Source organism: Gouania willdenowi, chromosome 20 (genome assembly GCF_900634775.1).
Source record: "Gouania willdenowi chromosome 20, fGouWil2.1, whole genome shotgun sequence".
Lineage (NCBI taxonomy): Eukaryota > Metazoa > Chordata > Actinopteri > Blenniiformes > Gobiesocidae > Gouania > Gouania willdenowi.
In genome coordinates this window covers 6604542-6632482 of record NC_041063.1, presented here as the reverse complement: position 1 = coordinate 6632482, position 27941 = coordinate 6604542, and the positions used below count along the sequence as shown (strand labels likewise).

At 35.4% G+C, this 27941-nt stretch overlaps 1 protein-coding gene across 3 annotated transcripts in view; it reads left to right on the top strand.

Annotated features, from left to right (window-relative positions):
* Nucleotides 1–27941, top strand: part of col11a1a (collagen, type XI, alpha 1a) — a 145345-nt gene that overhangs the window by 104955 nt on the left and 12449 nt on the right. For all 3 annotated transcript variants that reach the window (XM_028477294.1, XM_028477293.1, XM_028477295.1), the window contains 18 exons: nucleotides 2618–2671; nucleotides 2878–2985; nucleotides 6154–6243; nucleotides 7507–7560; nucleotides 9510–9617; nucleotides 9707–9814; nucleotides 10587–10640; nucleotides 10758–10811; nucleotides 10913–11020; nucleotides 17940–17993; nucleotides 18070–18123; nucleotides 18237–18290; nucleotides 18557–18610; nucleotides 20102–20209; nucleotides 20445–20498; nucleotides 20679–20732; nucleotides 22147–22200; nucleotides 27450–27503. In XM_028477294.1, the coding sequence (XP_028333095.1) occupies nucleotides 2618–2671; nucleotides 2878–2985; nucleotides 6154–6243; nucleotides 7507–7560; nucleotides 9510–9617; nucleotides 9707–9814; nucleotides 10587–10640; nucleotides 10758–10811; nucleotides 10913–11020; nucleotides 17940–17993; nucleotides 18070–18123; nucleotides 18237–18290; nucleotides 18557–18610; nucleotides 20102–20209; nucleotides 20445–20498; nucleotides 20679–20732; nucleotides 22147–22200; nucleotides 27450–27503 (1278 nt within the window). The remainder of the gene's footprint in view (nucleotides 1–2617; nucleotides 2672–2877; nucleotides 2986–6153; nucleotides 6244–7506; nucleotides 7561–9509; nucleotides 9618–9706; nucleotides 9815–10586; nucleotides 10641–10757; nucleotides 10812–10912; nucleotides 11021–17939; nucleotides 17994–18069; nucleotides 18124–18236; nucleotides 18291–18556; nucleotides 18611–20101; nucleotides 20210–20444; nucleotides 20499–20678; nucleotides 20733–22146; nucleotides 22201–27449; nucleotides 27504–27941) is intronic.

Sequence of the window (27941 nt, the reverse complement as noted above, 5' to 3'; positions counted from 1 at the left end):
TTTCATCCTGGGTTTTTTACGGCTGCTGATTTACACGCTGATGAACGTTCTTCACATGCGTCCGATATGAGGATGAATCACAGCCGTAAAAGACGCTCATATGCATCGAAGCACAAGTGGCTTTTTGAGCAAGTGGAGATAAAAAGATGAGCTATTGTCAGCCGGTGGGTGCTGATGATGCTACACAGTGTTTTTGTTGAATAATACATCAGCGTAAATCACAGAGTGCACTGATCAACACAGGAATGATGTCCAGGAATCTTTCATGTAACACAGGGTTCCTGCAGATCCCTAAAAAGTCTTAAAAGGTGAGGGATGTCCCGATACAACTTTTTAATTTCTGATGTTATACCAATATTGCAGCCTTGCATATTGGCCGATACCAATATTGATCTGATACAATATCGGCATGAATCATACATACTTTTATTACTTTTTTTTTTTTTTTGTAGTGTGGAATGTTAGAAAAGGTTTGATCAAGTGATGTTACTCAACCAGAGAACAACAGTCAGCAACAGCAGGGATGAGAAAAACGGACTAATTTATTTTTAACCAATTAGTTACATACATTTTAACCTTCAACATAATATCTACAGTATTCTACAATTGAATAAAATAAATAAAAGATGAATTGCAAAAAAATCGGAAATTTGTATATGATATTCGTTTTCAGGCTGATATCGGACCAATATCCGATATCAATATCAGATTGGGACACCCCAACTAAAAGGCATTACATTTATGAATCTCAAAATAAGGCCTTAATTGTCACTAAAATGACTTAAATCAATGTTTCAAAAGTATTACATTTTAACACATAATAAGTTTGATTTTATGATTGTAATTAGTGCTGTCAATAGATTAAAAATATTGTATGATTAATTAATTATGCTCTGTGATTAATTACTCTAATAACCTGTTGTTTTATCTAACCTAAAAATAGCTGAGAAACACCCTCAACTTGAGGTATTTTCATTTAAATTACATTATTGTGGCAGATTGAAACATTGATGTATAACAAAGTGGCTTTATAAAGTCATTTATTGTTTTTAACAGACTTGGACCATTTACATTCCTCAGTATGTGAGACTAGACCCAACGTTTAGACCATCAGGGGAAATATTGATATGTACTCTAGTCAATCTGCAAATAATAGAAAATACAAATAAAATAAAACATCAGGTCCATAAGAAGTGCTATAAGTTACTGTAGCACATCATAAACACTAAGAACACGTTACTGATCAATAAAATGATCAAACACCAAACTTGTTGCTTTTTTCTTTCCTTCAGATAATAAAACAGACCCATAAATCACAGTGCTGTAAATTAGCACACCAAAAATAACATTGTTCATCACAAAAGAAAGTACTGTAATAACAGCAAGTAATCACTTCTAGTAGTATTAGTAGCCCCGCCCACATCCTCTACCACTACATTCTTTTACACGTGCAATCAGAAAGATTCCGCGCTGTTAGGGGTGCAAAAAAAAGAAGCGATTAATGGTTTTAATTTTTTTTGTGCGTTTTTTTTGTCCTATAATGAATTAACATGTCAAAGTGACAGCCCTTTACAAATAAATGGTGATATTTGTTTTTAAAAATACATATAATTTTTCGGAACATTGCACAATCACAACAAATTGCAACAAATTGTAAATTGCCGCTCCAAAGTTAGTTTTGGTCTCCATTGTAAACTCTCTCATCGACATTGTTGGAAAAGTTTGGCGCATTGCATTCTGGGATATGGAGTCCTCTCGACCAGGGGTTTTCAAAGATACACAGAAACACGTTTTAAACAAAAAATTTAAACTTCTATGCATTTTTTGTGTCTTGTGACTAATGTGATGTCACTGGGGATACTGGGAACAAGCTAGAAAATTGTTGTCTGGAGAAGAAACAAAAGAAATTACAGTAATAATTAGTAAAAACACTTTAATGTATCTGTCTACAGGACTCCACATCCCATAATGCAATGCACCAAACTTTTTTCAACAATGGGAAAAAATGAGTGGAGATCAAAACAAACCTTTGGGCAACAATTTTAACCTTTTACATTATTTTATCTTTATTGAATGATCTTGGATTTATTGATTTATAATGCCGTGTCATCATTTCCAGCAGCTTTAAGTGAATGTTTGTTTTTTTATCATATTTTTGGCTCTTTCAGGTGAAGGATACGAAATCCAATACATCATATTGACTTCACATTACATGTTTTTATCAGCTGTTTAATTTTCAAAACAATTCACTGTTTACTATACACTTTAAATAGAAAAATATAAAATTGTATTGAAGGAATTGATTTCTCAAGGTCAAAAAAATTATAACATTTCAATACAATACTGTTTAGGCCATAAATGATATGTAAATTTGAGTTATATGAATAGAATCATAACCTTCACGTTTGGTTCACAGTGGATCACTAAATTCACTAAATAACTATAGCAGATGAGTTTCCTTCACTCCTAGAGGACAGATGTAATGTTTGCTGCTCATTCTCACAATAAGGATGCAATGCATTGTTAATTGTTAATTGTCATTGTGAATGTTTTGTGAATAAATTTATTATTGCAAACCTTTTCCCATAATTGCTTATCTACTATTCATACTTTTTAGGGCTTCCAAGGAAAAACGGGTCCACCAGGCCCTGGAGGTGTCGTTGGACCTCAGGTAATTAAATTAAACTATTAGTAACACTTTGAGGCTTAGTAATGCTACTTTATAAACTGTACAACCCATTCTGTGTAAATTAAATATGCAGTTTTTTTTTATTATTTATTTATTTTCTAATGAAATAATGACTTATAATTTTACTGCTTTTGTTTGACAATAAACTAAACAGCAAATGTTTTCTCAATGGATGATTGCACTTTTAGGGACCCACAGGAGAGACCGGTCCCGTTGGTGAGAGAGGCCACCCTGGACCCCCAGGTCCACCCGGAGAGCAAGGTCTTCCAGGAGGTGCTGGCAAAGAAGGAGCAAAGGTAAGGAACCTTTTCACTAGAGTTATTGGGCATGTTTGGATTGTGTTGTTAAGTTATAGGAAGGTCAATGACGCATGATATTTCATAAAATTATCATCGTCGGGCAAGGTTTGCACAAATATTCTGATGGAAATAAAAATAGAAATACTTTTAAATTTTACATAGGACTATAATATAACTAAAATATAGGGCAGAAAATACATTTGAATAGATTTAGAGTAATTTCAAAGATTTTTTCAAACAGCCTAGACCTGTGCATCAGTATGCCAGGGACACTTTATGGAGGTGTTTGCACCAAATCCTTTTTCACCATCCAAGCCTGTACCTCCAGGTTTGCAAATAAAGTCAGACTGACAGTATAAAAGCAGTCATTATGCTGTCTGTCTCTCATATTACATTTTGATGCGACTTTAAGGAGTTTTGGTTGCTCAGGATTCACACCGTATTGAGATATCAGACTTAATAAAAATAAGAGCAGCTTTAATTTAATTAATCAATTAGTTCCCGAATTACATTTACAGCATTTTCAACAAAGCTTTGTGCCATTAAATTAATAAAAAAATATTGATTTATTCATTTTTATTTTACCTTTATATAACCACATATATTATTATGAACTCATTATCACAACAAGACAAGTTTAAGTTGTCTTTATCACTTACAACTCACTTATCAATAACCACTTTGTCAATTCAAGAATTTTAAAGTTACTCTAAACGTATTTCATATTTGTTTCGGAATAAAATCAAATACAATACAAAGCAGATCAATAATAGTTAAAATGTATTATTTATTTATAATTCCTATAATTCTATTATATTATGCTATTTATTTATGTATTTATTTCAAGCAATTTAATACAAGCATTTTATACATTTTCCCATTTGTGCCCTGCATGGCCAATGTACATGATATGTATTATCAGAAATACTGTAGATAACATAAATAAATACACTCCTTGAAATGGAGTTAACACTACATTATGAATGGGAGAGGTTACATTATTGTGTCTGCACTCCCAGTTTAGAAGCCTTGCTAAGAGTTAAAACCAATCATTATTTTATATTGTAAAAAGTCACATGCATACAAATGCATTAAAAAAAGTGCATGGGCTGAGATCAAAAGGATTAATTGTTGTTTGTGAGTAAAAGACTGAGAATCTCATACAATACAATATGGATTATTCTCATCCATTTCACTAAAATTTAAAATCCCAAACAAATCCCAAAGAAACAAACCGTGTGACCTTGGAATGACGACACGAAGAGTCCAAGTAGTTAAAAACAAACACATGAGCTGCTTACATAGTGAGGGAAGGCCAACATGGAGATGAGCTTCACCTGTGTGGAGACAAGAGGAATATCTACACACAAACAGGACAGGAAGGAACTAAAAGCCATAAATAAAGCAGCGTATGATGCCAAGAAAGAAGACTGAAGCAAAACCAAACCCATACATAAAGATAAAAAAGCCTAAACAGGGGTTGAACCCACAACCTTCATTACAAAAGCACAAAATAAACCCAGAAACAGCTGCTCAGAGCCCAGGCTGTGACCATGTGTGATGCACTTTGTTTTTATCCAGCTCGTAGCGCAGCCTCAGGCCATTTATTTTATTTATATTTAACACACACACACACGTCTGAATGTTTGATGTCAAATCTCACCTGATCGAGCTGCATCCGCACATTGTTTTTTTTTTTTTTTTTACATTATAGCTCGTTTTTAATCGTTCTTTGGAAATGTTCAGAAAATCCACATGGTTCATTGTAGCTAATGTATGGAGGACCAAACTTGCCAAAAATAAAAATAAATTAATCACTAAATAAACATGAAAAATAACAAAAAGGAACATTTAAAATTAAATACAAATGAAAAAATATGTGTGGAAAAAATAAATAAAAAGTTAAAAAATGAAAGAATATTGTCCAAAAATGTAATATACAAAATAGAAAATACAAATTTAGTTTCTTTTTATTTAATTTTTACTTTTATTCATTTAATCATTTATTTTATACTTAATAAATGTATTTGTGTTTTTTGTTTTTTGTTTGATTGTCTTTTTAATTTCAATTGTATTAATTTATTTTGGCAGGTTTGGGTTGCAACAAAATATAAATGTAAATGAGGGAGCTGTCCTAAGTGTGTCTGTGTTAAACTGTTTGCCTAAATGAATAAAAGAATGAAACAAAAATAAAATAGAAATAAAAATTACTTTTATATGTAGAAAATAAATGATTAAGATAATAACAGTAAAAATAAAAAATAAAATAAAATAAAATTATATATATATATTTGTATGTAGAAAATAAATGAATTAAAGTTTAAAAAAATTGAAATCAATTATATTTATATATATATTTTTTTTTTTTTTCATCTTTTAGTTATCAATCTATGGTTAATTTTTTAACAATATTTTGTATTATTTTTGCATTTTTTTTTGTATTTATTTATTTAATGTATTTATAATTTAACCTTGGTATTTTTTTCCCACTTTTCCCACCACCACACACACACACACACACGCACGCACGCACGCACGCACGCACGCACGCGCGCGCACACACACACACACACACACACACACACACACACACACACACACACACACACACACACACTCTCTGCCATAATTAAAAGTGTAAATGCTGAAACTTTATTCAAGGCTGCTCACTTTTACCTCGTGGTTACACGCGTTTAACAACGTGTTTTTCCTCTTTACATTCAAACCCACGTTCTGCCACACTTTGTTCACTCGGGGCGACGTGACACAAGTTGTTTGTGGATGTTTTACTGAAACAGGAAAAGCCTCGAGTGGATAAAAGCATGTTTGGTTAATGCACATGTTTTACTGAGCAGCCACGAGGCTGGTTTCACTGAAGATTCAAGAGTTTTAATGGACTTTAATGTGTAAGTTTGGAACTGAAAATGTATCAAACTTCTGGAAATCCTGCAGACGAATGCATAGAAGTGTTTTTACTTCAATCTTACATGCACTACAATCTTGATTTTTATTTTTTTTTTATGGACCCCAGAAAAATTAGCAACCACCACGGTGGAAGCTAATGTGGATCCAATGAACAAATAAACAAATAAAAATGAATATTAAAGAAATGTTATTATGTTTTAAAGCAACACCTCATTGTGAAAAATGTGCTTCACTTCACAGGGAGATCCTGGACCCCAAGGATCTTCCGGTAAAGACGGTCCTCCCGGCCTCCGTGGGTTCCCAGGGGAGCGAGGACTACCCGGTGCAACGGTAAGATTTTTTTTTCTCTTTTCCTTCCACTTGTTTTCTCGAGGAATGTGACGGAGTTCTGCACCACAACAAAAAAACCGACCTCCATCTAAAGACGTTTACTTCATTAAAGACGTCGGCCCTGGAGTTCAGCCCTAACCATCAATCCGTACGCTCCAAATCTGAGGCGACATTTTACAAATGAACGCGCTCGTGCCTTAGTGTGTCTCGCTTTACTGCTGCTGCCAGCCCGCTTTAAACGCTGCAATAGATCATAGTCCTTTGTTTGCATGTTTTTCAACCTAAAAACCTGTTAATATTTTACTGCAACATTTTTTTTAAAGCATGAAATATAACACTTGTCCAATGAATATTTCAGAGAGGCATATTTACAGTTACTGTGACTTTGAACGGCTGCAGGAAACGTCCTCCAAGGTCAGTTAAACTGTGCAGGACGGCTGATTGTTTTCTGCCGTTGTTAATTTAGCGGCACTCACAGCCACAAACTCATTACCCATAGTGCATTGCTCCTTTGTGGCCCACTGGGAAACTGGAGCTCCACACAGACACACATGTTTGACACTGGGAGGGGGTCGCCAGATGACTTCAAGAAACAAAGAATATTTTTTTTACAATTTGAGCCCAATTTTGCTTATTTTTCCCTTTTTTCTGCAACTATACCAAACTTTTGATATTTTAACCTGTTTTCATCACTTTTTCTTGCCATATTTTTGCTCCGTTTAATGCATTTTTGCTACATTACTCATATTTCTGACACTCCTCCATTAAATTTCAATGGCTTTTCTGCACATAACACTGGATATTATTCAGATGAATAAATAAATGTGGTTATCACAGATTCATAGAACAATGGACCATCATTTTGCTGACTTTATGGAAGGACCCCAAAAATATCTCCCCTTTATTCCCCGTTATAGATGACCCTGTCTCCACATGACACAGACGCACACAGACACACACAGACAGCGCGTCCTTCTGTGTCAATGAAAGCATCAGTGTTGGCGATACATTGGCTGTTTATTTTCCTGATGCCAGCACCCTACAGCATCTAAGTGTGGACATCAGTGCTGTGTCTGGAAGGTTAAGTGCAACCTCAGCACATTCCGTGTGCTGTCAGAGCGTAGTGACACCTGGTAAACAAAGCTTTGTCTCAGGTCGATGGCTGAATAATCGCTCCTTCTATTGAGAGGCAGGATCGTAGATGTTTCACACAGGCTGAGCTCAGATCACCTGATTCTGATTCTCTTCTGTTCTTCACCTCAGGGACCTGCAGGTCTGAAGGGAGGAGAGGGACCCCAAGGCCCACCTGGTCCTGTGGTAAGTAAACTCTGACTGTTACAGTAAATATAGAGCTCAAACATACTTAATGAATCACTACTAAACCTTGGGAAAAGTTGCAAGAGTTCAAATTGTTTGAGCTGCAATCAATAAAACCTCCCTGTGCACGTTATATGGAGTATTTAAAGTGTGTATGACACCATTTTTCATGTTGATGCTAAATGTAAGAACACAAAATTTAACATTTTTATGTCCCCTTTAATGTTAAACTTTGCATTTAAATGTTGCTTTTCTGAGAATGAATCATAAATGCGTTGTGACACAAGCAGGAGGATCTTGAGAGGTTTCTTTAGCTTTTATCATTTATTATCATTCCACCAACTTTTTTACTGTAGTGTAATCTCAAAATGTGTTTGTCATTTTTGTGACTTATTATAGGTTTTTTTTCAAATTTTATTAATTATTTTTGATACTTAACTGCTTTTTTTTTACCCATTTTAAAGTGTGATCATTATTTTTGAACTAGTTTTTAGGGTCTTACCGTACTATGAGCTTGTCAAATTTTTTTCTTTTTCATATTTTTAAGTCTTACTATATCTAGATTCTACGCCTTTCACCACCATTTAAGTGTCCAGTAAAATCCTAAAATGTAGTTTTAAATGGAGCATTATTTTAAACTTTCTCCATTTTCTATGCCTTACCTCAGAATTTAAATATTTTCATCATATTTCAACTAGTTTTAAGGGTCTTACTGTAACCAAAATCTTTACATTTTCCTACTAGTAATAAAACTACAACGGTAGTCACAGACAGGTGTTGTGACATATTCTGTAACCTAACAAAATGATGCTCTGTGTTTACTTGCAAGCTTCAGAAACATCAAAGTCGGCTCTGGTAGCTTTAATATAAACTAATATAAAGCTTTAATAAACACTGTTCAGTATTTTCACTCTTCCTTCTACACACTGAGCACAGCCTTGATTTGCTGCATTAAAAGCAGACTGTCCACTTTACTCATCACTCAAATAAGGATCATAATCAATAGGCTGAATGATTCCTTCAAACCGAATGTTTATCTGCAATTTATGCTCAGACTCACTCGCATCTTAAGATTAAAAGTAAACATTTTCAGAGTTTACTTCTCCACACATCAAACTTTCTTTAATGGAATAAATATAAGATGTCAAAAATGGTATTGATTACACTTTAGGCAACTCTGATTGCCTAAGTAGTGTTATTTATGGGTTCATAACCCTTTAGGGAGCTTTTTCAGAGGCCTGTTTAGTATTATTTTTACAATAAACAGTTAGATTTTTGTAATATATTTAATATAATAGCTCCAAGTGTTGATGTCTATTCTACAGTTCTTACATTTTGCACTATTATCATGTTGGTATTTATTTTTGCTCCTCACTGTGTGGTCTTTTTTACTGTGTTGCTGCAACAAGCAAATAGATAAAGGTGTATTTTATTCTATTCAGTCACAGTGCTACCAAACTGTGCAGTTTACCCAGATGGGCTGAGAATAGCTAGTGCTATTTCCAGCCTTACTATTTGACCATGGTCACTGAACTGGAAACCTCTGCTTATGTCAGTAAATTTCTGTGTGTTTGTTCACATTACTTCCTGGACCAAAGAACAGAGATGAAACTGCGTATTATCTATTACCATTTAGTGTTAAAGCCTCACATTATGTGTGAAAGTGTAAATGTGTGTTTGTTTCCCATTCTATTGTCGGTTTGTGTATTTCACAGAACATAAAGTTAACGGCCCTGCATGTAAACAGAGTTGATGTAGTGCAGCAGAGAGTCGTTGATCATCATGTTTGGCCACACACACATCCTGAGCCTGAGTATTGATACATTTAAGCAAAGAAAAGCAGAGTTTCTGCCTCAGAATGAAGCTCTGCTCAGGGAACCAATGAGACGAGAGCTCTTAGAAATCAGTTGGAAACTAAACGCTGACTTTACAATATACTTTACTTCTAGGGTTCTCCAGGTGAGCGAGGTCCTGCAGGTTTAGCCGGGCCCATTGGCTTGTCTGGGAGACCTGGTCCTCAAGGCCCCCCAGGTCCTGCTGGAGAAAAGGGAGCCCCCGTAAGTGTTTTCATTTAGTTTGATTCCTTCATCTTCTCCACCTCCACTTTATCACAATCTGATGAAAACAAATGTGTCTGATGACCCAGGGAGAAAAAGGACCTCAAGGACCAGCTGGTCGTGACGGCGTTCAAGGCCCTGTTGGTCTACCCGGGCCTGCTGGACCCCAAGGACCACCCGGTGAAGATGGTGATAAGGTTAGAAATGAGTACTCTGCAGCACCAAATGTGTTTTGGTTTTATTAGCTGTGACATTTTCCTTATTAGGCTGATGGGTTTACATTTGGGACTCGACTGAACTACCAGAGTGTTTTGTCTTTTCATTTTCATAACCAAACTCATTCAGAGTCACGAACTGTTTCCATTACCCTTGGAAATGCGCAAAATCTAAATAGCGCAATAAAAGCTGGTGATGGAAACACCTGAATTGTGAAAAAAGCACTCAAAGTGTAAAGCAGAAATAACTTTATGTTATGAGTTTGTCAAACCACAGAAACATGTCATTGACCACTTCTCTCTGCTCTGAAACGCTGGGGGCGTGTCAGTTAGAGGCGCTGGAACCATGTGTGGAGAGAGCAGTGTGAAAGCGGCGCCAGCGTCGATAGTGTTCCTCACATTGGTTTTCCAAAAATGTCAGCGGAAAGGTCTGCTCCGCCCAAGTCCAAATATGTGCATCTCTCCCGGGTAGAGTCAGAACTGCGCCCGCTATAGCCGAAAAACTAAATCGCGGTGCAAAAAAAGTGCTCATTTCATAGAAAATGTGACACCAGTGGACGCGTTTTCTTCCCGAGTCTGAATATGTGGTTTGTTTTCAGCTAGGGGCCCGAATTTTGGCCACTTTAGGGAAGTTAGAAATCGATTGTAGTTTATGAAAAACTGTAATGGAAATTGGAATTGTTTTCAATAGATTGCAAGAAATATTTGAAATTGTACCGAGACATGATGTAATCAGTATTGTTTCTCTTTTTAGGGAGAAGTTGGAGAGCCTGGTCAGAAAGGAAGCAAAGCAGACAAAGGAGAGCAGGTGGGTCGTCATGGAAACCATGATTAGATATTAGTTCAGACCCAGTGCTTTGATCAGTTCACTATTTTTATGTTGCGTGTTACAGCTTTTCATCTTCTCTTCTTGCTTGTTTGTTAGGGTCCTCCGGGCCCCGCAGGTCTCCAAGGTCCCATCGGTGCCCCAGGTCCTGCTGTAAGTACACCACAGCAAACACAGACTAGGGAAAACATTTACTACACAATTTACAGCATCAGAGAAATCATGACTGGCATCATGTAAATGTTGGTTCCCAGGGAGCAGATGGAGAGCCCGGTCCCAGAGGTCAGCAGGGTATGTTTGGACAGAAGGGAGACGAAGGCTCCAGAGGTTTTCCAGGACCTCCTGGCCCGATTGGTCTGCAGGTTTGCATTTTTATTTATTTTATACAAAACATTCAATTCATAGAAATGTTTGTCTTTTCTCCCTGACCTTCCTGAAACAATAAACATTTCTCCTTCAGTGATCCAGAGGAAAACCATTTATTTTCTTTAAAAAATAAATAAATTCATGCCAGGCTCATTGAGAAAAAACATCAGCTCCAAAAATCCATTTACATGTGGTTCATTAGTCACAAAGCTGTTGCATTTATGTTGCCACACATTCATTATTTATTTATTTATTTATTGTGTTAGGTAAACATGTTAAAGGTACTACTATGTGAATACACACCAAAGCAAGGCATGTTTAGATTGAGAAAGGAATTACTGACTCACTAAAATAATTACATTTCTAACTCTTTTTAACCCTTAAAATAACCAAAATAGATGTTTCCAAGCTGTTAGCTGTGAGTCCTTTCCGTTGCGTTGTGGTGGTATTTCTACTTACTGTCTTGGCTGGAAATATATTAATGCATTAGTAAAAAAACAATAAAATACATTTAATTGTGTTGCTTTAAGATGTATTGACATAATAAAGCATCAAACTGATGAAAGACTTAAGAATTACAATAATTTATACTTGAAATCCTGTAAAATTATTAAATTGGATAAATGTAAGTGCTTTGAGCTACTGTAACTCCCAAATTCCCCCCTTGAGGATCAATAAAATATATCTTATTTTATCTTAAGTGAAATTAGACCTTGTTGGGAGCAAGAACAAAGGTTTACATAGTATTTTGTTGTGGTACGACATAACCCCACAGGAGAATGTAAAAATGACAGAAAACATGTCATTGTGTAAATTAAACTCAACATTATTTTCAGGTGCTCATAGTTTTCCCACTGCTTATATCACATCATTGCAGTCATTTTTAAAGTTAAACCATTCAAAATTCTTACAAAAATCTTTAATTAACCTCAAATTATGACATATTTCTATTAATTACATAGAAATCGGTCGCAAAATCTTGGAAATTTAAAGTAAAGATCCTGTTAGGACTGATATCTGTCACTTCTTGCCTAATATACATTCACGTAATGTATATTATATATATATACTGGAGTATATATTTATGAGGACAAAATCTAACCTCCACCTTGTTTAATGTACTGTATATATATCAGGACAACCATCTTGTTTATCCTGTTTTAATTGTCCGGGGTTAATTCACATTCAGTGTTCCGACACACACAGGGTTAGCAGAGAGAGCACCCACAGTCGACTTTCAGTTAAGGGAAAAAAGAGGGAAAAACATACATTCAAGAAGGAAACACAGGGGAAAAGGAGAAAAAAAAAAGATTCTACCTCACCAGACAAACTGTGTATTTGAGCTCGGTTCTCTCGGTTCCTATCGACGTGAGGATGAGTTGAGGTGAGTGACCCAGGTTGTAAGCCACAGAGTCCCGCGTCCACCGACGTCTACTTCTGACACCAAATTGTTATGGAAATCTTCGCGCATACACCATATGTCTGATTAAATAAATTTAAAATAGACCAAACTGTATTTTGTGGATTTTATTCCAGAGCTCTGGCGTGGAAAATGGGTACAGATGAAAAGGGTCTTGTGAGGGGAAAATGAAAAAGTGGCAACTACACAGTAACAACACTTATTTTTTATAGGCTGGAAAAGACAAAATGATCAGAAAAGCTGCTATTGGCTAATCACACTGAAGAGGGGAAGGGAATACGTTTTTTCCCAGCTTAGGACACCTGCAATAACTTTGTTATGAGATTTTCTGTGTTCTGACACTAAGAGGGAATCTTTGTGGGAACAAGACATGTTTTGTGAACTTGTCCGAGAGAGACACGTAACACTAGGGAAACAGAGCTCTGACATTATGGGGGGAAAATATACATATATAAGTATCTATATTGACATCTTATAAGCTCAGAATTATAATGTGCATATAGTTCTACCATTACATGACATTTTGTATTTTATGTGTCTGTAGAAGTGCAAACTAAGACACAATAATGTTGAAATCACTCATTTTCCCAGCATAAAATCTGTGGCCCTCTTGAGATCAAACTGCTCTGTATTTGGCCCCTGAACTAAAATGAGTTTGATACCCCCGGCATAATGGGATTCCTTTTGTTTTCAAGACATCTTTAGATTTTCTGATGTTCTTAACCAAAATGATAATGTTATGAATGAAATGAACTTACTCAATGTACTCACTAGTTTCTGTTCATTTTTCTATATTCTTTGTGATTCCCAAACCCATTCCTTTCAGCTGTTCAGCAGCTGTTAGCCCCTCCCACCCGGCACAGATTCTGCTTATTGACAATGTTTTTCATTAGATTCATCATTTTTAGGATGAAATAGTATTTGTAGATGATTGTGTGTAGCTTATCAGAACAAAAGGCCTCAGACACGCAAATGCTCACCTCAAGCTAATTAGTTGTAAACTATTTATTATCCTTTCCTTTTGTATGAAATGTTAAATCATACAATCATTTTAGCAGTTACTAAAACAAAGCATCCTGTCAGAACGAGATGTTTCCATTCAGTATTTCTCTGTAATAAAGTCGTACTTTGACCAACTTGAATCATGCGTTGGTTTGTATTTCATACATAGGCATGATTTAATTCATCCAAAGATCACTTTTAGTGGCGTATTTGTGTGCTCCTCTGTGACCTTTATCAAACAGTGCTCTGCACCTAGTGTTGCAGATTCACTAATATTAATTAAGTGTTTTTTGTGTGATGGACTTTAACCTGCACTCATCACACCAAACGTTAAGGTTTTTAGTATTTTACACTAGATGGCAACAAACGTGACCCCAGTCATGAATAGTTTTGGTATAAATATATAAATAAACTCCAGATGGGCAATATTATCCATCGATATTTGTCATAAAATGTAACATCGGTATCGTTTTTCCACCTGTGTTTCTGTATTTACTACAGCACCAGTTATTGGAAGGAAAGAATATTGTTTGGGTTTTCCGACCCAGCCCCTGAATACGTGTCATTTCCTGTCAAAACAGGAAGTACCTAGAATAGAATAAAAAAGTATTGATCCCCAATTAATTCTACACATTGCAGCAACACCATAGAATAGCAGACAGTAAGAACAAAAATAAATAACAACATAAGATAATAGTGCAAATCTACGATTGTGGGACAGACAAATTAGAAAGAGATAAAAAAAATAAAACAAAAACTAAACAACAGCGGCATAAAAAAGCACAACAATATGCAAATGACAAACACGTCTCCAATTATCCATGTTCAATTACTTTTTTATTCAATTACAATTTATTGTTTTTCCTTTGAAACTCAATTACATTTACTAAAGTTCAATAACATAAATCACAATTGCTGAGCCTTTAATTAAAAAAAAAAAACATTAATTTGATTTTATTTATTTTGAGCAATTTAAACAGAAAATCTTTTGTTGTATGTGTACATACATTTTTTTTTATTTTTGACCTACATGGCTAATATACATGATATGTATTAACATAAATACTGTAGATAAATATAGTACTAAATCTTTTTTTTCTTTATTTTTTGGTTAGTATACCCCTTGATTTATCTTTTTTAAATGGTAAAATAATCATCATTAGAACTAATGGTAAACTTGACCTTAAACATATTTTAATAATTTTTAACTACTGTATGTACTTATAAGCTATAAAACTGTAACATGGTTTCCTAGTTTAGCATTTAATTACATTGTAAATTTCAGTTTTTATAGAATTTCCATGCAAATTGCAATTACAAAGTACATATTCTGAACTCAATTACAATTCAATTACGATTACAACAGCATCTTGTCTTTTTCCAATTATGATTACAATTATAATCATGCCACTTCTCGACTCGGCCAAATCTTCTAGAAAAGTCTTGTTAACCTCTAATCTGTGGCTAATATGATGTGTTTTGAGTTGGTAGACAGTGTTTATGACGAGTTTCAGTCATTTATATACACAGTGTTTCACTATTTCATACATTTGTATACATGTAACATGTTTGTTGCACAATACTAGGTTATTCTATTCTGTTTTCTTCCAGTTTGACCGTAAAACCTTGTTTGTTGTGGAGTTCTTCCAACTGTTTAATGCTTTAATAATTAGTCTGGACGATGAATGAGGCTGAACAGCTGCTGTTTGAAACAACAGATTAAAAACCAATATGGTGCTTTTTCCCATCAATAAAGATGAATACATATGTTTATTTATTTTGCACAGATGATGTTTGTTTGTAGAATATTACACATTAAAAGAAGAATGAACCCGTTATTTCCATGGAGAGCGATATATTCTGACCTCAGATTACTTTGAAGGAGGAAGAGTAGGAAGTCTGTGCATGTTGGTTAATATTTGAAATATAGTGTTGGATAATGTCAGCATATTAAAAAACGCTAATATCGACTAGTTTAAGAATGTTTGATGATAACAATAAAGGACATTTACCACAGCAGACCCAACTCTATCACCTAGTTATTAGTAGTCACCATCTTAACCCTCCTTTTATCCTCAAATATTACACAATATAACACATTTTACTCCTGGAGTCAATCTGACCCCAGGAATATTTGCCTCCAGAAAATGATTTTCAGAAAATTGTTGAATACATAAATAAGCCCTTGATTAAAAAAAAAACCTTGACCTGTTCTCTAGCGCCACCACCAGGACAAACTTTTAAATTAAAATTCATTTATCTTAGTTTTCATCCAAATGTTCTTAAATTTAATGACAACATGAATGAGCACTAGCGTATAAACCCTGTTGGTTATAGTGATTTGACCTTTGACCTTTCCTGCAGCGCCACCATCAAGTCAAACTTTCAGTTTTAGAGAAAATCTTTGTGGTGCACATTCGTGACTCTCACAGAATGAACCATATTGATTGATGTTGGTGACCCCCACTTTCCTCTCATTATGATAATGTATTTAATTTTTATCTCCTTTTTGCAACATATTTGGCATTATTCAGATACATTCTCCTCTGTCACTTTCACTGTGAAAGAGCTGTTACAAAACTTCCTTAGCTGTATTTCTGTTACCCTCAGATATGTGCAAAATAATGGAAACACCTAAATAAAATTAAAAAAAAACAAATATCGCTAAAAAGTTTATCAGGCATTTCGATATTGAAATGTCGCAAAAGCGCTATGGAAACACTTTTTCCGCAAATACACATCACAGGACGTGACGTACCTGGTCACATGACCACTTCTCTCCGAGTAAACATGGAGCGGTACTTGTGGACAGAAGAGGAGACTGGCACATTTCTTAGCGTTATACTTAAAAAATGATTGCTGCCACATTAGACGTGAAACAACAAAGGAATACCTCCGTGTCAGAAGGAGGTTTGGAACGTTCGTCTTCCTGTGTCGAAGTCTCGCGGGATGAGATTTCGCACAAGTTGCGAGGCTCCTGCCCAAAACAACCTTCAATGGAAAAACGTTGTAAAAGTGCAATTATAATTTGTCGACATTTAGAAACATTTTGAAATATTTATTTTGCAAAAAAATTGTAATGGAAACCCAGCCATTTTTTGTATTGATATTAATGTACACAGTCCCTGTCAAATAAACCAACAGATAAATACAAATAAACCTTTTCCTTGAGAACATTTCCAAGAGAGAGAGCAAGGAGATACACAGCTAAAACAGATTGGGGTCAAATTGACCCCAGAGGAACCCCAATTCCTGCAATATGTGTTCAGCACATTAAAAAATATCATCATGGAAATTTTATGCCCAATCAATTGCAACCATTAAATTAGGAAAAGTCATGAAAAATCACTAGTCAACTATTGTTTTTTTAAATGATAAACAGTGAAAAGGGTCAAATTGACCCCAAGGATAATAGCAGCGTTAAACCAATAAGTCAGGAGTTAACCACAGATTGGGGTCATCGTCCTGATCATTTCACACATACACACACACACACACTTGTCATTGTTCCAAGGCTTTGTCCTTTTTCTCTGTGGGTTTGAATTTAATAGGATTTTAATTGAAAGTACTTAACTTTCCATTAATGGTTCACACTGACCTGCTGAGGTTCTGTTTCTCATCAATGCTGCATTAACAGAACCACTAATAATCATATTTATCACCACACATTTTCTCTGTGTGTTTACATGTTTCCTTTATTTCTACCTCACACTGATGATAAACTACCTTCAAACGAAGAAAACAAAAGCTATGTAATCAGGACAATTACCAGTAGAAATGTCAGTGAAAATGTATATGCAAAAAAAGTAAATGTCAGTGAGCAAACGAATAAACACAGTGTGAAGCATGAACAACAACAGGCTGCTCTCATTAGATTTGTCAGCACTATTATATCACATGTTTAAGTTTAGACTGTATATCCATTTATTACATTGAATGTTATTTAGGATTGTTGTTTAAAGCTGTTGGAGCTTTGCATTTCACAGCTGGTTTTTAAGTCTTTTAATACAAAAAAAAAGCACTGCTTCATTATTTGTATTTAGTTTAAGTAGAAACTAATTAGTGAGGAATTTCTGGACATTATTCTATGTATTGTTTTCATATATATATATATATATATATATATATATATATATATATTTTCCCATTGACTTTATCACAATAATGGCTGATGGTCTTTTGATGTTTGTCACCAGCCAATCAAGAACCAGTAGAGGGAAATGCTCGCCTTTGATGTTTGTCACCATCAGTTGCTTAGTTTACATAGTTGGTTGCTTAGTTACAGTTACTTAGTTACTTAATTACAGTTGTATGGTCATCAGAGAAATGCTTGCTCCTGATCTTCAGCAGCCAAATAGGGGTGCGTTTCATCCATACAACTATTACTTCAGGAAATGCTAAATATTGTAGTTGATTTTGTTGTATATTAGCGTTATTGTTGGGATGTTTGTGTCCTATTATTGACATTTGTTTGTCCTGTCTTCTCTCTACAGGGGCTTCCTGGTCCTCCAGGTGAAAAGGGGGAGAACGGTGACGTTGGGCCTATGGTGAGAGACGTCACCACATTTTGTAAAACTTGTACTTGTTTAATGGCCGTCACCAACACTTTACCTACCATTGCAGGGTCCCCCTGGTCCTCCTGGTCCCAGAGGTCCTCAAGGTCCTAGTGGAGCTGATGTACGTATGGGCTTATATTTAATACAATGAAATAAAGTAAAATCACCTCTACTGACACAGTGGAAGGTTTGATGGAATAAATGACAGCTCATCTGCTTTCTGTCCTCTCACAGGGCCCTCAAGGTCCTCCAGGTGGTGTGGGTCCTGTGGGATCTGTGGGGGAGAAGGTGAGACTCAGAACTTTGCACAGCGGGGTTTCTCTATCTGTCAGAGAGGACGACACTAACCATTGAACTTTATTCCCCTTCAGACAGCTCTCTGTTATCCCCCACAGTCTGTCAATGTCACATTTTCTGCTTTTATGTTCAACTAAGTGCTTTATCTACTAGTTAGTTGATTTTATTATAATATCATTATGAAAACATTCAAGGACATATGTCAGACTGACTGTATTTATTCCCAAATGTGTTTTTTTTTTTTTTTTTACCTATAGGGCGAGCAAGGTGAAGCTGGAAACCCAGGACCCCCTGGAGAGTCTGGTATTGGAGTGAGTATATCTTATTTTAATGTGAAAGTTAGCGAAATGTTTGAGAAAGTCACTATGACACCGTCACTGTTCTGTCCACTGCCGTTTGCTACAGGTTATTGTTGCTCGAATGGTTGTTTTTAGGTGAAAAATATATTTTAATTTGTGTATTTATCAATAAAAGCTCAGCATGGCTCTTGTGTGAGACACATGGCCTGAAAAGAGGATTCTCAACTCAAACCTTTAAGATATATTTATCAGCAGAAAATGTCTGGTTCTGAGTAACACATATGAAACCCAACAGACTGTTCTCTGGGTGCAAATTCAACTGTGGCTTGTCCCATAATAAAAGCAACATAAAAAAATATTAAAAACCACAGGTTTTATACTTAGAAAATAGAAACTACTACATTTTTTTTAGGTATTTTTCAGATTTCTGCATCAGCTTACCTTTCACTTTCTCAACTTTCCTATATTAATTACTTTGTTGTCTGTTAAACTTCCTGAAACCGTACCAAATATGCTAAATCAGGTTAATGCAGTCAATTATTGTTATTCATTTTATATATATTCATATGGCTCAGATGACTTAAGGGGTTACGCTGAAATCACGCGAGATCTGACATGTCTGTGTGCTACCCTTGTGAGATGCTCAGCCACCCGTTTTAGAAGAAAATGTGTGCTATAGTTTCAAAACATGGAAGTGAGGGTTTAAACCTTAAATTAACTCCAAATGGTGAATCACCCTCAAATCTCAAGCAGCCGTGTAATCACATAAAGCGAGAGTTTGAATGACATTATGAGCAAAATTTAGTCAAATTTTGACACATTTGACTAATTTTCTTGGTAGACCTATAGTCAAATTGCATGTAAATGTGTGACATTGTCCAGAAATGTTTTTTTTTTTTTTTACACATTTTCCAATTAAGAATGTGAATTTTATGTATAAGATAGTTTTTCTACCTTTGTTTATACGCTGATGACTCTCTAATCTTTCAACGGACTTTTTCTATTTCTGATCGTTAAGGTAGAACAGCAGACTGAAAGAATCGCCTATTTCTAATAGACGAGACTCAGGAGTGTAATTAGAAACATGTTATGAAGGCATCAGCATTTTTGTAGTTAGTATGCCACTAGAAAACGGAAATAAAGATGATCAGATGAATATATGACAATGACAATAAATAGAACGTAAAATAGAATTATCTCCCAGTGTAAAATGTTTTATAAAAAAGTTCTTCTCAATTTAAAAAAAACAGAATGATGATTAAGATGTTGACTTTTTTTTTTTCTTAAAACAAAGTGACGTTTTAGACAGAAACTGTGAACTAAACCAAATCATGCAGCATTTGAATAATCAAATCTAAATAAAACTTTAATAATCTAATATCTAGATTGTTATTATTGTTCATTTGTTTTAATATAATCTTTAGATTTCTTTACCTCTTTACTCTGGTGGCTTCATGTTTGTCATATATATATGTGATTGATTTACACGATTGATCACTATAGGGACCTAAAGGTGAGAGAGGAGAAAAAGGAGAGGCAGGCCCCCCTGGAGCTGCTGGCCCTGCAGGTGCCAAAGGACCCCCTGGAGATGACGGTCCAAAGGGTAACCCTGTGAGTATAATGGATAATGAAAACTCCGCTCATGCCTTGTTTATGTAATGGAACTCAGTGACTGTGTTTCTTGAGGTTTCTTTGATAATCGCAAAAAAGAAAAGTAATCAAATTACTCTTTAAAGCTGTGACCAGCTCTGAATTACCAGTTAATCCTAACCTGAATGTCTAAGATTTATTTATTCAACCGAACCTAAGCCCCTGTTATTCTCTTTTTTTTTTTAACCAATTTAAGGGTCCTGTTGGATTTCCTGGAGATCCGGGTCCTCCTGGAGAGCCAGGTGTTGCTGTAAGTTTGAACAGTTAACGATTCTTTATATATTTTAGCAAAAGGTCAGATGATTTAAATGTGTTAGTGAATTAAATCTCACAAAAATTGTTGATTTAAACATGGATTTATGTCAACACTGAACATATATTTACAGTAAATTGCGTCCGAGTTATTGAACGCGTACTTCTCTGTTTTCAGGGTACGGATGGAGAACCAGGAGAGAAGGGAGACGACGGTGAGGCTGGTCAACATGTAAGTTCAAACGCGTGTAATATACATTGCCTTCTATGTGGTTGTGAGTTGAATGCTTTAATGTATCATGTAATTAGTATTCTACAGCAGTAGAATGGATCTAGTAAAAGTTTTAAATGTATAATGTGTGTCAGTAATTACACTGTGTCATGTTAACTCTTATGTACGTGATACACTTGGGTCTAAGTTAATTAAAAAGTCATTTGCAGGCCCATGTGTTTAGTATTAATATCCAGGGCTAACATTTAAATGTAACCAAGCTGTTATTATTGTTACTATATCTTACTACATTTTATTTTTTTTTTCATTTGTTTTACACAATAATGTTTTTGTTTTCTGAAAATTATGCAGTATTTTTGTTTGTTTCAGTTTTTTTTCAAACATATAATGCAAAATTACAAGAATTGCATCATTACAGAAGGACAAGGGTGTTTTCTTTCAGTTTTACATATTCAAAATGTATTTAATCCCACCCCTTCTCCCCAAGTAAATCACAGCATCTCATTTCATAAGCTTTCCTATAAATTACAGTATACACCCCCAGAAACAGAAAGTATATTGTATTCATTTGTGGCAAAATAAAGAAAATAATAAAAAGCAAGAAAACAAATAACAAACAATCAGTTCAAATCTCCTCCAAGCTCCAAATCTCCTCTTTTCCAGATATTCAAAGTGATTTGGATTAGTGATTCTGATCATGGTTACATTGTTATTTGTGAATCTCAATAAAAATGCCCTATCTGATGCAGATGAAACTCGGTGGAGTAATTGAGGAACCGAATTGACAAAACTGAGTCAAATTTTGTGAAGATCGGTCAATTGATTGATGTCAACATGCTGTCCATGCCCTTTGGCAGACAGATGTGGTGCTACAGGGGTCACCAACTTTTCTGAAACTGCGATCAACCTCAAAGCTAGTGAATAATCTGAAAGGCTACCAGTTTAAAAGGCACTTATTAAATACTAAATGTTCACGTTTTCACTTAAGGTTTAAAAATGTAACACTTGGTTTCTCCTAATTTATGCAATTGCTTCATTTGCATTACGTTTCACAGAAAAACCCCATGTTCCTTAATTGAATTCAAAAACATATAAAGTGCAGCAGTGTGTAACTCTATAAGGCACTGACTACATCTGTCATCTGTATTTATCTGCGTGGCTTTGAAGCCTAGCAAGTAAATCAGATTTTAGACGGAGCGCATTGGTGACGAAGACTCCAGAACAGGCCTGAGGGCACCTCACATGTCCACGCTGGCTACCTTGGGCCCACGGGCACGATTGATACTCTTGCTGCCCTTTGGCAGACAGATATGGTGCTATATGTTGAGCATATACATGAAATGGACTCCTTATTAGAGATAAAAAGTATTAATAATGTGTATTAATAATAACATGCTTTATTATTTGTTTTCAGGGTCCTCCGGGTCCATCAGGGGAAGCTGGCCCTCCTGGACCACCTGGAAAGAGAGTGAGTCTGAGGTTCATTTAATTTATTGCTGACTGGAAAGAAAAGTTTAATCAATGCTAAAATCGCTATTTAAGCATCCCTTCTGTTAATGTTTAAGCAGTGTTTTATAATAGATGAACAGAGTATCACATTGTAGCGTAGCCAGTATTCTCCTTTTGCTCCATTCTAACAGTAAAAACCCAAAGAGATTCATTTTTATTACCATCAGGGTGTGGCAAACAAAACCAGGGATTTAAGGAGGTCGAAACGTTTCTCAGTCTGCCAGGAAAAACGAGAAAATCATGATTCTGTTTTTCCTTCGGGGCAAGAAATTGCAAAGGCTTACCAACAAAAAACCAGCAGAGCCGTGGGTTTCAAACTCATCTACGTCTCTGTGGCAGCGGAAAGAAATGAGAGATTCACAGCAGGGCTAAAAAACATTATTGATCCATGAATGACAGAAGCAAACAAACATACAACAAGGACGGAGGGAGGGATTTATCAGGTTTGCACAGAAGATTTAGCATTTTAATACTTTAGGAGAAGTCCATTGAAATGGCTTTTATTGGACGTTTCAGCTCAGGAAATGTTACAAAGGTCAAACAAATAAAAACCTCAGATAGTACAATAAATAATAATAATATTTATTTATATAACACAGGGTTACAAAGTGCTTTACAGATAGTAAAGACAATGAATGAGGAAATAAAACCAGCAAATGTGAGGGAAACCTATGATAATGAAGATAAAATATCAAATAAAACAAAGTCAAATTAAAACCATCAGCCAGTAAAGATAAATTAAATTATACTGTGACTTAAAAGAACCAAAAGTACTGCCTGTGACACTGGCTAAATGACAATAAAAAGCACATTGATAAAAATGTGTCTATAAAAGAGATTGAAATGGTTTTACTATAGCTGTGTTTCATTAACCTTGGAAATATGCAAAATCTAAATAGTTCAATAACAACTGGTAATGGAAACAAATGAATTTTGTAAAAAAAAACAATATCACTAAAAAAATTTTATGCTTTCATGATGGTTTTTCAGACGTTTCCATATTGAAATGTATGGTTAAAACTCAATGGAAACACGTTTTACACAATTATGCCTGGTCACATGACCACTTCTTTCTGAGAAATCATGGTGCGGTACAGAGAAGTCTAACGGGATGAGATTTCACCAGAATTATTAGGCTCCAAAACAACGTTCAATGAAAAGCCCATTTATACTTTGTCGAAACTATAGAAATGTCGCTTTTATTTTGCGAAAATCTGAAATGGAAACCCAGGTTATGAAAAGTTGAAGGCTGCACAAAGACAAGATAATATCAAACTAATTCAGAATCTTAGTTAAAGAGTAACTGTAACTAAAGCTCAAAACTAATGTGTTTGTTATGAAGTAGTAGTGCTGTTGATTGATTCTAGTCCAAATCTTGACCTTCTAGTCAAAGTCTTTCAATTTGGCGTATTTAGTAAAATGTCAGCGTAACTGTCCTCTATAGCAGGGGTTGCCAAACTTTCAGCCCGCGACACCCCAAAATAACGGTGACAGAGACTGCCGACCCTCACTATTCCAGGTGGTGACTGAAAACGTAAGAAAACGTGCACACAGGACTTGTACATTTATTACATTTTTAAGGGCTTTAAACTCGTGTGCAAGAATCCCCTTTGCGGTTCTCTCCTCCACCTCATCCCTTCCGCATCTCACCCGGAAGCACGACGGGGAGGGAGGTGCGAGGGACCGGTGCTGGCAGGCGCGAGCCCACAGCCCCGGGGACGAACCGATAGCTCCCACGTAGGAGGAAGATAGGCCTGCTGGGTACCCGGTCCGCCGACGCAGAGTGGGGTTTCAAGCGAGGGAGGGTAAACAGCCTGGCCGGTGGCGGTGCCCGCTCACCCCCACGGTCGCCGGCGCATCCCCCACAAGCACGTCTGCGGCTAGTTCCTCCGTCGGGGGGAGGCCGAGTGCCTGAGGGGCGCGGAACAGCTAACTACTGCCTCACACACCCGTGCATGTGGTGCAGTAAAGTGACGTGCAAATGTGAGTGCCGTAAATCTGTCGTTATCGCCTCGAGGAGCATTCTTGAAATCATCCCGCGACCCCCACTCGGCAGGTTCGCGGTCGGACCCCTGAATTGGGAACCAAAAACAGGCTATTACAAGTTCATTTGAGGACGGAGTTTTATAACCAGGGTTTGACGTTAACAGCAGCAGCAGGAATACGTTTTGGTGGCTTCTTACATCATAAATCAGCTTTGTTGGCCCCGCCCCTTCTACATAAACCATCACCTGTTGACTCTAATCTGTGATGAGTAGGTTGGATTGAGAGAATTAATTGAACATATAACAGTTAGAGATGCACATGTATAATGAATCATTTTACAGAATATTGACAGAGCATCATTAAAATCTCAATATTAAATGAAGAAGCAATTCAAGTTGTCAGAAAGTGCAACGTACGTGTGTGTGTTAAATGTAGAAAAAGAGTGCTTTCATAACCTTGAGGCAGAAACTCTCTCCTCCACTCTGACTTCGGATGCTGCACATGCACATCCCGCCAGCGTCCGATTGGCTCTTTGTGCAGATCAAGGGCGAACCTCTTCAGCACCAGTATAAGGAGAGATGAAAGCTGGGAGACATTACGGGTTCTCAGTCAATAGCACTCAGCCAGCAGTGGGTTAGATCAGAGCAGGACGTGAGGATGAATAGATGCTCTGAAGAGTTGAAAGAAAAGCTTGTGGCTCTAGGAGGGAAATGTACCAACCGTGTGTGTGTGTGTGTGTGTGTGTGTGTGTGCTGTGTTTAAAATCATAAGATGGATGTTCTTTATCTTAAAGCTGATGCATTCTGTAAACTTTACCTGTAGTTCATCTAAAAGTTATTCTCACCCGATAAAAATGCCAAAACTTTGCCAATGTGACTCCCAACACATTTCTGGTCGACTACAGACAGTTATTGTTTGTGTTTATTTTTCATAATCCTTTTGAGTTGAAAAGCTCATATTTAGAGTTAGTATGCAAGTATGTCAAGAGTTAGATACATTTTTTTTGGTGTTTTTTCCTTTCGAAAAGTATTATATCATCATCGTGAGCCAAATATTGCCTATTGTATTGTGTAAAAACTGACTCCAAAACATACAAAATGATAGAAGAATATATAAAATAACATAAGAAATAAACAAAATTACTCTAAAAACACGATATGAAAACAGAAATGAATAAATTTATCCCCAAAACACACGAGACAACTACAAAAAGACACAAAATGACCAAAAAAGATGCAAAACAACAACAAAAACACACAAAATTTTGTATATACATCTAAATTACACAAAATGACTTCAAAAACACACTGAATGACTCCAAGAAAATCACAAAAGAACAACAAGCACACACCTAATGACTCAAAAAATACAGAAAATGACAACAGACGTGCTCAAAATTACTCAAAAAACATGACATGAAAACAAAAAGGCAGAAATGTATCCCCCAAAAGACACAAGATGACTACAAAATACACAAAATTACTCCAAAAACACAATATGAAAACAAAAATGAACAAATTATCCCCAAAACCCAGAGACGACTACAAAAATACACAAAATGACCAAAAAGATACAAAACAACAAAAACACACAAAATTATGTATATACATCGAAATTACACAAAATAAAAAAAAAAAATACTCAAAATGACTTCAAAAACAACAAAAACACACTGGATGACTCCAAGAAAATCACAAAAGAACAAGCACACACATAATGCCTCAAAAAATACACCAAATGACAACAAAAATACTCAGAATTACTCCAAAAACACAACATAAAAACAAAAAGGCAGAAATGTATTCCCCAAAACACACAAGACGACACAAAATTATTTTAAAAATACACTGAAACGATGTTCTGAAGTGGCAGGCGTGAGTTGAAAGATAGATGTTCTTCATCCTAAAGCTGATGCATTGTGTAAACTTTACCTGTAGTTCATCTACATCTGTAGTTTTCCTTTTCAAAAAGTATTGTATCATCAGTGTTTCAAAAAATGATTCCAAAACATACAAAATGATAGAAAAATTACATGAAACAACAGAAGAAATACTCAAAATTAATCCAAAAACACAATATTAAATGAAAAATGCACACATTTATCCCGACTAAAAAAAATACACAAAATGACACAAAGAAATAGAAAAAATTACTTCAAAAACACATTGAATAACTCAAAAAAAAATCACAAAACACACACAAAATGTGAGAAAAAAAAGCAAAATGACTCAAAAAAAATACTCAAAATGACAAGAAAAAAAATCACAAAACTACTAAAACTACTCCAGAACACATGAGACGACAACAAAAATACACAAAATGACAGAAAAATATAAAAAACAACAAAAACACACAAAAAGACAAATATTCAAAACAACACTGAATTTACACAAAATGACAATAAGAAATACACAGAATCTCAACAGAAAATGCTCATATTTACTCATATTAAAACATGACAAAACATACTGTACAAAATGATAGAACAATACATAAACCAATAGAAGAAATACCCAAAATGACGACAAAAACATGACATAAAAATAAAACTGCACAAATCTATTACCAAAACACATGAGATTACTACAAAAATACACTAAATGACCAAATGTATAAAAATGACATCAAAATTTCACAAAATGACAAAAGAAAATACACTAAATTACTTCAAAAACAAAACAAAAACACTGAATGACAAAACAACAACAAGGACACACAAAATGACACTCAAAGCGATCAGCCTCTGAGGAAGACTGGCAGTTAACAGTCGAGACATGTCAGGAGATCAAAGGTAATTTCCTGAAAAAAACGGTTGTTTGAATATCAAACCTTAACATACCTGTATATAACATGCAAAATGAGACAAAAATATGCAAAATGTCTCAAAGAATACACAAAATGACAAGAAAAAAAATCAAAAATGTATTCAAAGTAAAGAAAACAACTATATCAAGCCCACACAGTGAGACACAAATATAAAAAACATCAACAGACACGTTCCTGTAGTAACATTATCGTCGCAAGCAGCTTTAAGGTGACAAAAACAGAGATTAATTGGGGTCAGCTGTGAAATAAATGTAAAGTAAAAGAAGGAACGAATAGGAGATGAACTGATTTTATTTCTACGTCTGTCTGTAAAACTGTTCAAACAGTATTTGTGTTATTTTGTTTGTAATGAAGCTGCTTTGAAATGCTAAGGTTGTGTCCTGTCGTTTTTCTCAGGGACCTCAAGGAGCTGCTGGAACAGAGGGCAGGCAAGGAGAGAAGGGCGCAAAGGTAACTAAATCAGTCGAATTAAAAGCATTAAAAAAACACAGCAGGCAATTATTTCCATCTAAGATAAGATGTAAATTTATGGACAGATCCTGTTGGAGTAAAACTAAGACTCACTTGCTTCCTGGAATTATTCAGCTGTTGAATTTAAATGCAGACTAAATAGGTGAAAACCTTTTTATATGTCGAACTCTGAGGTCTTATTTAATAATCATACTTTATCTTTTTTTAATGAAAGTCACTTTTTTTGCTCTTATGCATCAGTCTCCTTCAATTTAAAATGAATATCCTACATGCAGCTCGTCCTAATGACAACTTACTTTGATTTTTTTCTATTCAAAGTTCGAGTCCAATGACAACATTCATATATCGGATGAGTTTGATGAGAGAAAAAGAAGTTAGAGGGAATGTCTTTTTTTTTTTTTAATGTGTTTGAGTGTT